This window comes from Rhipicephalus microplus, chromosome X, assembly GCF_043290135.1.
Source record: "Rhipicephalus microplus isolate Deutch F79 chromosome X, USDA_Rmic, whole genome shotgun sequence".
Classification (NCBI taxonomy): domain Eukaryota; kingdom Metazoa; phylum Arthropoda; class Arachnida; order Ixodida; family Ixodidae; genus Rhipicephalus; species Rhipicephalus microplus.
This window is the reverse complement of record NC_134710.1, coordinates 219,374,495-219,387,419: the sequence shown is the minus strand read 5'-3', so window position 1 is coordinate 219,387,419 and position 12,925 is coordinate 219,374,495. Positions and strand designations below refer to the sequence as shown.

At 46.3% G+C, this 12,925-nt stretch overlaps 1 protein-coding gene across 1 annotated transcript; it reads left to right on the top strand.

The window, feature by feature from the left end:
* Positions 1-1,590: 1,590 nt before the first annotated feature.
* On the top strand, positions 1,591-11,615 carry LOC119187734 (serine protease 1). Its single transcript, XM_075878669.1, has 4 exons — positions 1,591-1,922; positions 1,985-2,282; positions 6,122-6,246; positions 10,764-11,615. Exons 1-4 carry the CDS (start codon positions 1,791-1,793, stop codon positions 11,424-11,426), a joined length of 1,218 nt encoding a protein of 405 aa, XP_075734784.1. The 5' UTR covers positions 1,591-1,790; the 3' UTR covers positions 11,427-11,615.
* Positions 11,616-12,925: the final 1,310 nt, after the last annotated feature.

Below are 12,925 nucleotides of genomic sequence, written 5' to 3'. Positions count from 1 at the left end.
TGGGTCAGTGAATCGAGGCAGTTGTCGACTTCCGGTCATGATCGACGATAAACAAGAATAGCCCTTGTGTTAATCGGAATCTGAAAAGCTTCCAAATGCGATCTGTCAATATTTAATAGCCTTCTTTTTTAGGGCTGTTTTTGGAGTTCGATAGTGGTTTTAGTGCTGTGGCAATGTATTGCGGTGTGGTTAATTTCGAATGTGAACCAGAGTACAGCAACGCAGCCTAATACGGAAACACAGGTGACCATGCACAGGCTAAATCATTTTTTGATTGTCACTAAAAAAATTGTGCTACAACAGAACCCCATTGTGCATGCAATCGGACGGTGCAGTCACACGCTAACGTAGATATAACCGGAACGTAATGTAAATTTGTGAACAAGTATCGGATAAACTGAACGCTTGCACACCTAAAAGAAACACTTGACAAGAATAGCGCCGAATAGAGTGAAAAACTTGCATTTTTAAGGTAATTTTGCTACAGTAGCTAGGTAGGCTGCCACAGATCTTGGAAGTTACATGCAATAACTCTCTTTTGTGCTTGGGTGGTTCGACATTGGTTGCGTCTACGCATGTTTTTATTACCTACGAAAGACAGAGAAGTATGACCGCTAATGAGAAAGCTGGCCTACAATTACAGCACAGAGCACATTGTGGAGTTTTCTGCCATAAAGGGTATGTATAAAATGGCATAGCCTTCGAAATTGTCAAGAAAAGAACCCACAAGAATATTGTAGGTCGTGGGGAAAATTCTACCCTTTTAATGGACGTTAGAAATCTAATTGTACGCATATACAAGAAACGTATTTTGACAAAGTAGCAGTAGAAACTGCGATCACGTGAGCTTTTTTAGTATTTTTATAATGCCCTTTAGCGAAATAAAACGATTTTTCGTAGATGTATTTCCGTGACCATTGCCTTTGGCTGAAGCCTCGCAGGAACGATTTCAAAATCAAGTCATACGTGGAGCGCCGGGCAAGCACACATTTCTATTGTACACTCGTATGTTTGTGACGAACAGTAAACCGGGCTCCTCGATTCCAAATAAAGGTGGTCTCTTACCCCTATCCTCGGTTTCACTTTTTCTGTTTCGTAGACGTACAAACACTTTGTCACTTTATTTTATGAAAATTATTGATTAAAATATCTAACATAAAGGCCGAAACTAATGAGAAAAAGACAGAAACTAAAAGACAACTGAATTCATTTATGAGAAACCGGTATAGGCATTCTTCTGGCTGTTCGGGCTGTTTTCATGTGATCGCTGAATGCTTTTTTTCACAAAGACTTGCGTCACTGAAAATACCACTGCGCATAATGCTCGCTATAGAGCACATACTATGTGATCTGTAGCACTATTCTGTCTCGGCAGTGGGAGTTCATGCTGCATTAAGCAACAGCACTACGCAGCGGACGTTCTGAAGGGCACAAACTTTCAGATCACTTTTCGTTTCACGGCCATTGTTTTCCCGCCGCTCTTCGGATAGGGCCAAATTGGAGCCTCCTCTTCTCGCCCCGCCCCTCGTAGCCAGCAGCTTCCTCCTCTCCGGTTGATGGCGGCGTGCTAGCAAGATTAGCGGAGGCAACACGTGCAGCCGGGTTGGGCAACGCCGCTGCCCGTGACGGGGGGATGGGGTGAGGAGGAAAGGGACCCCCTCCCCGGCCCCTTTGTTCTTGGGGCCGCGCACCGCCTCCGGTGCAGGACCCGTGGGCACGCAGCTGCGGCACACCTGCAGCCCCCACCTGAGCGCTCACCTGGCACGGAGCCGGGGCCACGTGCGCCAGAAATGATGCTGAGCGCCGTCCGAGCGGCCGCACTGGCTGTGCTCCTGCTGCTTCCGCCGACGGCCGCTGCACTCTGGGGCCCCTGGTCGGCGTGCCGCCGATGCCAGCAGAGCCGACGCCAGTTGTGCCCGCCGGTGAGTAAACCTAGAGGCTAAAGGCGCCACCGTGCCTGATTACCAATTTTTTCACGATACAGGGTTCCGAGTGTGGTCCACTGTGGCTCGAGGTGCGCGCATGCCCCGACAAGCGATGCCCTCAGCCGCGGCTCAGGGCCCGCTCCGCCAGGAGACCTTCGGAGAACAAGTTCCACGTGCTGCACCACTTGCAGGGTCTCGTCTACACCGACTGGTCTCGCTGGTCTCCCTGCAGCAGCGACTGCAAGACTAGACGCCAGCGGCTTTGCAAAATGCCTCTGGTCTGCGGGAAAGCCGTCCTAAACGAGGACGCACTCTGCTACGTGCGTGGAAGCCCCTGCGAGAAGCGCTTCGCCTCAAGTAAGTCAGCACAACGGCGCAGCCGCCTTACGACGACGATGCGCGGCTGCCAGCGCGTTGCACACGCTGGCGGCCGAGCTGCGTCTTTTCTTGCTGTGTTTTTCTAAGAAATGATAAGATTCGATTTCCGCTCTACCATGTATGTTATCTAAGTGACATTACCAAGGCATTCATGAGCCAATGCTTCGGTAATACCACCTTACGACATTTTCTGTTACTAGTTATGCGTATTTGTCTTTTTTTTTGTTCTTCAATTCTGCTTTCTTTTTTCCCGCGAAGGAACTGCAGGCAATGTTGTCTTTGGGTCAGTTTATTTGTTTGCTTCTTTTTTTTCTCTTTTTTTCCTCAGACACCATATCTCAGGCAATGGTGTGTGTGAAAACGGGCCATCTAGCAAAGAATAATGAAATGTGGTGCGAAAGATTGTGGCGGTTAATCAAAATGATTCATATTTAGGTTGGCTAAGCTACACTGAGATAGGAGTGAGGTGAGGCACAAAGCTAAATAACAGAAACACACGAAGTAAATACTGATACGCTGCTTAGGGGGCAACCATTCAAGTAAGAAAAAGGTACTCCCCAGAGCATTTTGAACTGTTTGCAGAGTGTAAAAAGGAGAAATGCCGCTGCAATTATAGATATTGTTTCAAGACCACGTTAGCTTTCTTTTTCTCTCTCGCCTAGTTTCAAGTAACATTAAAATAATTAGGCGCGTACTTGCCCTCACATCAGTATGAGAGTGGGTGTATGAAGTAGATAGAGTAAATTTGTTACTTCTTTATATGATGAGTGATCGGCTGCCCCAACAGCAAGTTCTACGAAGTACGAAGTAACGTTACCATGTTGGAAAAGCAAATCATTGCTTATGTGTACGCTACATATGTACCACAAGAAATACTTTTTCTGCGAGCATGATACCAATGCACGTAGCCTTATACGCAACCCGTCCATGAATTTGGTTAATTAGTTATCCGTGAAAATGTTGCGGGCGAAGTGTTCTGTAATTCAGCCTGCATGTTCCTCTCTAACAAGGTTGTCAGCTGCCGCATGCCCTTATAAAATAACCAATCACCTCTTGCACAATTCGCTGGCAAACAATAAGTAACAATAATTAAAATTATTGGCGCAAGCACCATTCGTCAGGTTAGCAAAGCTTTTTGCTCGTAAAATAGGATAGTCATCACGCAGCAACCATTTACATATCTGAATCCGGCAACTAAAGTTTACGGGACGCAATATTAGCGAAGAATGTGAATTCCTCGTTAAGCTCGGAGTATAGCTTCAAACCAAAAGTTTCGGCCTGTAGTTTTTTTCCTGTGCACGTTATCTATTATTAGAAGCACTAATTTTCATTTGACGTGTAAGCACCGTTCACCAAAGCTTCAACTGGGGCTGCTTGCCGTGACCCACGTCCTGTAAGCAACGTTCAGCAGAGTTTCAACTTCGGCTAGTTGGTACGGCATTCTAATCTTGCGTGGAGCAAAATGTGCATCGCTAGACCTGTACCATTTTTTAGTAAGTCCTTCGTGTATTCTACTCAGAGCAACAACATTACAGTCCCGTAGACATTCGTCACCGGTTGATTATGTGATGTCCCCCATCGTAATTAGTTGGATCATATTCTTATGCACCACTCTGTGGAACTCCTTTGAGAATACAGACGTGTGGTGGCTGAATTAATTTGTTTTCATTCACATGAAGTTCTCGTTACTGCTTAGCTACTTTCGAGAATCATTATGTTCACTAAAATGATCACCCGACGCAGGTTGTTCCAAGGTGCGCAAGTGTAACAAATGTTTAGCTATTTGTGTCTACGTTTGTGATACGGCCTCTTGGCCAGATACTTTTATTTGCAGGCGCTCTTTGTGCACTTTCGGCACATGTCCAACAGGAAGAGTGTGTGGCGCCAATATTTTTACGAATAATTTCAGCGCCTATGCGAGGCCCCACATCAATATCTTAGTTGAGAGAAACACTAAAAATGGCATTCAAGTCCAGGCTCGTTAGTAACGTCTGTCTTGCTTGTGCTTTACACGAAATTCGCACTGTGAATTGTGGTTCACAGTACGAACCCCTGCTGTAGAACCATAGTGAAATAACTTGCTTGTACTGAAGACCAAGCTGTTGCGGCTGCATTTCTATTTGCAAGACACTTCTCGCGAAATGCAAAAAAAAAATCGTCACTCGTGTATTCAGATATAGACATAAGGTAATAGAGAAAACAAATAAATTCTGGGGTTTTACGAGCCGAAACCACGAAATCTCTATGACGCATACCATATAATATTGGAATCCGAGTTAATTTTGACCACCAAGCTAGGTGATGTTGGCTAACTCGTGTATACGTACATTGTGGCCTAAATAAAGTTGTTTCGTGCGCTCGCTCATAATCGGGGTAAACGCTGATCTGACACCATTGGTATTCTCGCATTTCGCTCCCTTGAAAACGCAGCCCCCACAGGCAATCGACAAGGTGAATAAAAATCAAATCGACAAGCTCAATCAGTTAAAACGATGGATGCAGGTCCCCATCACACAGTTGCTGTAGGGCTGGTTTATGTGATAGCCGTATAAATAGACGTGGAAGGTTTTCTGTATGTTTATTTGTAGAATTTGTCATTTTCTCTGACCACCTGTTTCTTAGCTTCACCGCAGATTACTCTGACAATCCGCAAAACTCGCAGGAGCAAAATGCTTCAGTTAGCCATAAAAGAGTCCGTATGAAGTGACTCTTAAATCACCGGTAACAGTTGGCGCGATCATCCGACACGCTGCAAGCTTTCATTCAGTCTTTGAAGCCGGACATTTATTGTGCTGTGCTGTGATTCAATTAAACGCGTTGCTAAATTTGCGTTCATTCTATTTAGGCTCTTTTGGTTGCCGACCAGGCGCGTGCGCGGTTCTATTTAGGCTCTTTTAGTTGCCTTCCCGGCGCGCGTTTGTTTGTGTGTGTGTGTTTGTGTGCGTGTGTGTGTGCGTTTGTTTGTTTGTGTGTGTTTGTGTGTGTGCGGGTTTGTTTGTTTGTTTGTTTGAGTGTGTATGTTTGTGTGTGTGCGTTTGTTTGTGTGTGTGTGTGTTTGTGTGTGTGAGTTTGTTTGTTTGTGTGTGTGCTTGTGTTTGTGCGCGTTTGTTTGTTTGTTTGTGTGTATGTTTGTGTGCGTGTGTGTGTGCATTTGTTTGTTTGTGTGTGTTTATTTGTGTGTGTGTTTGTGTGTGTGTTTGTTTGTGTGTTTGTGTGTGTGTGCGCGTGCGCGTGTGTGCATGCGTTTGTTTGTTTGTGTGTGTGTGTATTTGTGTGTGTGTGTGCGTGTGTGTGTTTGCATTTGTTTCTCTCTCTCTCTCTCTCTGTGTGTGTGTGTGTGTGTGTGTGTGTGTGTGTGTGTGTGTGTGTGTGTGTGTGTGTGTGTGTGTGTGTGTGTGTGTGTGTGTGTGTGTGTGTGTGTGTGTGTGTGTGTGTGTGTGTGTGTGTGAAATCAATCTTGGAATCTCTTCCTTACTTTTCTGTCTCCCACTACGCCTTCCTCAATGCAGGGTAGCCAACCAGTTGAACTCCCTGCGTTTCACATAAAATCTCTCTCTCTCTGTATTTATATTCTAAGAGATACCTCCACCAGCGCTGGCCTACCGTCATAGCCAACGAAATAATAACGCAGAAAACATCTAGGCGTTCCCTTCCTCAGTGATCATTGTCGACGAACCTAAACGTATGATCGACTGCTGTTGTACGTATGCGTGTAGTACGCTGTAACCTCCACTATTTTGACGTGTGAAACACTTCTACCTCAGTAGCTACAATAGCACAGTCACCAACTGCACCATCCTTTGGTTTCTCTTTCGCAGCTATAGGAGGAATTGACGATGACCCCAATCGGGTGGGCAGCTGCGGTGTGCCAAAAAGCCCGCAGAGGCCAGCTCTGCGCATCATCGGAGGGCAGCCCGCAGCCCGCGGACGATGGCCATGGCAGGTGAGAGTGTTACGAAAACTGGAATTCTGCATGTCTACATATACACTCACAAACGCACGCACAAACATGCGTGAAGGGTGATCGAGCCCTCCTTAAAAATAAATAAGTAAAACTCTCACTACCCCCTTGGTTCGTATTTGGCCTCGATGGGAGCAGTGTAAACTTAGAAGAAGTTAACGTTCCAGTAGCTAACCGGGTTACTCTAATCTTGCGCTTATTTTTCAAGGTACATCTGGAAGTCGAACCGATGAGACAATAGCGACATCACTAATTAAAGGAGCCCAGCAGCACTTTTTCAGCGTGGTCAAAAAACGCTGCTGGTCGCTATAGTCGAGGCTCCCGAGAACACGTAAGCGAAATATAGCGCAGCAGCCCGCTCGGAGTTGAACATTGATTCTCGAAGTCTGCTGCAAATCTCTCGCTCTTCTCGCTACAAATGATGTCACAACCCTACTTACCACGCCATAAACCCAAAGTCTACGGCGATTGCCTGATTTGGGCATCGTGGGCTGCATGTTTAAGGCGGCCGCCGTGGGATGCCGCTACATACGGCACTCGCGATCCCACTGAATGTAAGCCGCGGTTTCGCAAAAAAAAAAAAAGTGCGAAAGTTCATGACGTGCGCTGATGAAAGGGCGTACATTCTTTTCACTGCGTTTCACCCATAGAGTTTCTCAAAATTAACTAGAGGGCACTCTGGCGCTGCGATCGTTCAGCGACCATGGGAATGATGGGCAGTACACACATTTGCCTAGTCATCGTACTTGCTGGTGGCGAATCATACTTGCGGCTTCGTTTATTGCTGTGTTTCGATTTTGTTTTGAAAGAAAGATTCAACCCTTTTAAACTTCGTGACCCAATTTGGAAAGATAATTAAAAAAATAAGATGGTGAAGCGCAATCCCTGCACATTTGCCGATTTTCGTTTCATGAGAAAACAGCTTCAAGCCACACGAACACACATGGAGCCAAAAGCAGGCCAGAAGTACGAAGTTTAGACAAATGTGTGTACTACCCATCATTTCCATGCTCGCTGAAGCGCAGTGTGTTGCAGCTCCCATAGACACTAGCGCCAGAGTTCTCTCTAGTAAGTATTGTGGGAAACTCTATGGTTCCACCCTCCCCCGCGTAGTTTTCAGTGCTCTCGCTGCCACGAAAGGAACGAGAAATAATGAAGTGTGCGGCAAACTCAAGCAATTGAGCTCGTAGCTGACGGAAAGATTTTTGCGGCAGTCAATTCATGATGCAACAAACTCCTTTATTGGAGCCATGAAATGATTAGTTGGAAAAGTGTTCCAGGGCCCGTTTAAAAGCCTTGTGGCATCAATAAAAAAAGAAAAAAAAGAAAGAAAGAAGGAAAGAAAGAAAGGAAAAAAGAAAGAAAGAAAGGAAGAAAGAAAGAAAGAAAGAAAGAAAGAAAGAAAGAAAGAAAGAAAGAAAGAAAGAAAGAAAGAAAGAAAGAAAGAAAATAAAGAAAGCTGTTAGTTAACAGGGCATACTTGACATAGTAACTAAACTCGCAGGTCGCGGGCTTGAATCCCGGCTGTGGCGGCTGCATTTTCGATGTTGGAAAAAATGATGTATGCCCGTGTGCTCAGATTTGAGTGCACGTCAACAAATCCCAGGTGGTGGAAATTTCTGGAGTCCTCTACTACGGCGTCTTTCGTAATCATATCGTGGTTTTGGGGAGTTAAACGCCACACATCAATAAAATCAATCATAGTAATTAAGTTCAAACCCTCATGGGCTTTGTCTAGGCCAAGCATAAAATATAGACAGAATTGGTGAAATTATTCCTACACTATTTAGTAAGAGTGCAAGGTGGTACACCAGCGGGGCCAGGGGACACTGTGAGCAATAGATGTCACGTAAATCAAATAGGGCAGTCGTCACTGCACAGCGAATGACTTGAGATAGGCCGTGGCAAGTGCAACAGAATATCGACAGTATTACTTAAAGTTTGTAATTGCTCCTTAACATCTGTTATAACAAATAGTTATACCATGAAAAAGTAATGCCGTTGTTGAACGCTGTTAAACCTAATTTTACTATAGCGATAAGGTGGTTTTTCTTGCTTTGGGAACAGATAAGACCATTAGTTTGCAGTGATGCCTACTTCTGTGGAGGTGACTTCCAGGCAGCAGCTTTTGTAGCAGCAACTGCAGCATCTACAATCGCACAACACACAAACGCTCATCGGCGTCACCGACGCTCTCTGACTGAACATGTAGTGAACTTGAATGCAACCATTTCCTCTGACTGTGGCGGTACGAAAGACTGAACTTTAGCCGCTACGTGTTCTTGTGAACGCGCCGCACTGATGTTTCGCTGAAGTTCCAACAGATAGCAGAGCCGCGGCTACTATCCCACTTAGTTTGCGATAGGCGCTGCCGGAGTTTCCAGTAAACCATTTTATTACTCCCTGAACAAGAATCTCTGTGAATCTCCCCGCGTCGAGTTTGGGGCGATTGGCCACGTGCTCTCGCCTTTCCGCTGATATTGCTCACAAAAGATCGATAGCTTCGAAATGGTAGAAAAATTCAAAATTGACGAAGAGTCCATTGTTTTCAATATTAGGTTAGCACAGGTCAGCTGCTAAACCTGCGTCATTGTCATTGAAAACGAAAATGCTTGGCGCACTGTTCCACGTCCAGTCCTTGACCACATTCGCTGCGATAGTGCGAGAAACATCAACGAGCGAAGGGCAGGAGAGGTGGACGTGCCACCGCATGAGTGGTAGGGAGCGCTATTTCCCGCCCTTCGTATGGCACGACAGATTGCGTGACACGCGTGCGCTTCTCGATCTACTGAGCCCCACGAATGGCACTCATTGTTCTTAACTACTTTTCTTGTTTTTTTTCTTGCTGGTGACAAAAAAAAAAGCGTAATGTGTGACGCCAATGCGCACGCTATCGCACTTCTGCACTTCGCGGTCAGGCGTATTCATTATCAATGCTCTGTATATCGCATATATAAAAAAAACTTTATGTTCACATAGTGCTTGCTTTGACTAGTTGGGCTTTATTGACAGTGCCATGTTCGTAATAAAGACAAGGTATCGTTCTATTGGTTTAGAACAGGGTTTGTCAAGCATGTTAACCCAAAGGAACCCTGCTAAGCTCCATAAAGTGCCAAGGGACTCCTCCTCTCCGCGCGCTCCTTTCATGCTTTCATTTCCGCATGTTTCATTCGGTTCATGATATACATTTACGTGCAATAAATTCAAAAGCAAGAGCATATACAGGAGAAATTTACTGACATGCAACTGACCCCACTTTCCTTACACCAGTAAATTGATGCAAGGCACACTCAGGGACAGCCTCATGTCGGCTGCTGGATTCAGCCGATTCCTGTGGATCATTTTCAGATAGACTCATGTCGAGAAGCCTGCTCACAAACATATGTTGTTGCCAATGGCAGCAGCATGTCCGCTGCCTTGGCACTTATCTTCAAAGAGAGAAATGCGCATGAAGGTAATTATTATGAGGCCTGAAAGATTCAACTGCAGTAACGTAAACACGCGGCCCATTTTCCGTGCCTGACTGGCTACAAGTTGTGAGCGGGGTTTAATGAACAGCTTGCACATTTTTGTTATGTAATGAGATGTGTTGACACAAGGGCGTGAGTGATGAAGGGTTCTTATCGATTGCACCTCGAATTCGCTATCTAAGTTACTTCGCGAGTGCTGAACCAGGGAAAATGTATCAGTGGTTCGCGGAACTTCAAGGAGGAGCTTGTGGAACCAACTTTGAGAAACCATAACCTAGAAATTAGTGCAGCCATTCGGTATTCAAGGTGTGATGAATGTCGCGCGAGTTCAGCCTGTTCACACCAGTGAACATCGATTCGAATACGAGTCGAACGACTGTCAGACACGCAACTTACAGCATACGACAATTATTTTCTCGTAATCAATCACACACTTCAATGACGAGAAGCTGCAATAGGTAACAAAGCTTCGAGCACTTGAAATTCGCGTGAACTATATACAATGAAACGTCCGCGGTCGTTCTACGAGCAGCCTTGTCGTTTCGCATGCGAGGACACGTGAATCCAGGGCTCGGTACTTGTTTCTTACCCAACCGTGACACTCGCCCAGAGATTGCTTGACTAAGTGAGCTGGCACAAACATGCTAAACTCGATGCGCACATCAGACGATTTTTGGTTTCACTGCTGCCTCCTCAAAAAAAAAAAAAAACGGGGAAAGATTGCTAACGAATGTCTTCCAAACCATTCACTTCAGAAATATATATAAACAATGTGTGAAGTTACCGGCGAAGAGCGAGTGGTATAGCCAGGAGAACTAGTTCTCTTTAGTCTACTTATACAAATTTATTACAAGTTGGGAAGAAAGTAACTCACAAGTAATAGATTACTTTGTTGTAATTACTGTATTATGTTTTTGAAGCAGATTCGCCATCGCACTAAGGTGCGCTTTTGATGGAAGTCGTTGCAGTCGGATCTTCAAGATGCACAAGCGTGATGAAGCTTTATGTAAAATTTTATCTTCTGTGCAGGTGGCGTTGCTCAACCGGCGGCGCGAGCCTTTCTGCGGCGGAACCTTGATTTCTCCCGGATGGGTGCTCACGGCGGCTCACTGCATCCGCCGCCGGCTCCTGGTGCTGGCCGGAGAGCATAGCCTGGGTCGAGATGAGGGCTCCGAGGTCACTGTGCGAGTAGCCGAGGCCATCGCGCACCCTGAATATGACCCCGAGACCGTGGACATGGACTTGGCGCTCCTGCGCTTGCGCAGTGCTCTAACGCTTGGGCCCTACGTGCTGCCGGCCTGCTTGCCCCAACAAGGCGACGCCCCGCCGCGCGGGGAAATCTTCACCATACTCGGCTGGGGCAAACTCAGCAAGAGGCACGCCAACGGCTCTGACCTGCTGCACCAGGCGCAGGTGCCGCTGGTATCCCAGTCTGAGTGTCGCAATGTGTATGCAGACTATCTCATCAGCGACAACATGCTGTGTGCGGGATACCGACGCGGCAGGATCGATTCGTGTGCTGGGGACAGTGGTGGACCACTCCTGGCTAGAGACGTCCATGGTCGCTGGACAGTTTATGGCGTTACCAGCTTCGGCGAAGGCTGTGCACGTCAGGGACGCTTTGGAATTTACGCGAAAGTTGCCAACGCGGCACGCTGGCTGCGCCGCACCATGGCCGGCAGCCGCCCCTAGACTCATCACCACCTATACATACCCGTGCTTCTAGTCTCAAAGCCGGCACGCGCCGGCCGTGTGTCACTCGTCTTATTCATATGTATACGCAATTGCTTTTATATGCTTCTCAAAGAGGCCATAGTCTTGCGTGCTCCTCTATCACGTGCCACAGCATGATCCAAATAAATATTCTATATACATGGTGTATACAGTCACAAAAGTGTTGTAGCTCGGGCGAGTTGGTCATCCATAGACTTAGCTTGTATTAGTGTGGTACACATAAAAAGAAAAGACGACGCAGACGTAAAGAAGCCAAGCGCTGCCTTTCGCGCCTACCATTCATTGCGTCTGTGTCATTTTTTCTCCTTATATGTACCGCGCTAATGGAAGCTAATGTAATTATACAGCCACATTCTATCAGGAATGGAAAAAAAATGGCAGATCCCACGTGCAGTGGGAACAGATGATATGCGAAGCACGAATGAGGAAGGCTGATATGTCCCTTTAAAATCAGCACAACGTCACGAGGCGGACGCAAATTATCCCGTACATGGCTTCCCTGTCATTATTATCATGTTTGGGCGTGTCGTTAACCTTCGTCGTCTGTTCACGTGACGTGATATCAAAGTTGGTATATGTGGAGCAGGCGAAACGGCCAGGAGAACGCTATGAGCGTAGCATGTAGTCATGTTTTAGATGACAAGCATGTCATAATTATCATGTTTGGACGTGTCATTTGCCTTCGTCGTCCATTCACGTTACGTAATACCAAATTTGGTATATACGTGGAGCTAGCGAAACGGCTGCGAGCGTGCCATGAGCGTATCATGTATTCATGTTTTACACGACACGCATGCCGTCATTATCATGTTTGGACGTATAATTTACCTTCGTTGTCCATTCACATCACGTAATACCAAATTTGGTATATGGGAAGCTAGCAAAACGGCCGCGAGCACCTCATGAGCATGGTATGTTGTCATGTTCTTAGATGGCACGCATGCCATTATTAGCATGTTTCCACCAGTCATATACCTTCGTCATCCATTAACATCAGGTAACACCAAATTTCGTTTATGTGAAGCTAGCTAAGCGGCCGCGAGCGCATCATGAGCGTGGCATGTAGTCATGTTCTTACATGACACGCATCTCATGACTATCATGCTTGCACCAGCCGCATACCTTCGTCATCCATTCACGTCCTGTAATAATAAATTTGGTATATATGTCATGGCTAGCGAAACGACCACGAGCGCATCATGAGCATGGCGTGTAGTCATGACTTACATGACATGCATTTCATAATTTCCGCGTTAGGGTCTGCCACTTGTGTTCGCCACGCAGTCATGTCATACCATACCAGTTTTGCCCCGCCATGGTGGTCTAGTGGCTAAGGTATTCGGCTGCTGACCCGCAGGTCACGGGATCAAATCCTGGCTGTGGCGGCTGCATTTCCGATGGAGGCGGCAATGTTGTAGGCCCGTGTACTCAGGTTTGGGTGCACGTAAAAGAACTGC

What these genes read in the sequence shown, in the direction of transcription:
- LOC119187734 (XM_075878669.1), top strand. Translation starts at nt 1,791, where the DNA reads ATGATGCTGAGCGCCGTCCGAGCGGCCGCACTGGCTGTGCTCCTGCTG. An exon ending in GACGCCAGTTGTGCCCGCCG is followed by an intron (nt 1,923 to 1,984) that starts GTGAGTAAACCT and finishes TTCACGATACAG; the next exon opens with GGTTCCGAGTGTGGTCCACT. An exon ending in CGAGAAGCGCTTCGCCTCAA is followed by an intron (nt 2,283 to 6,121) that starts GTAAGTCAGCAC and finishes TCTCTTTCGCAG; the next exon opens with CTATAGGAGGAATTGACGAT.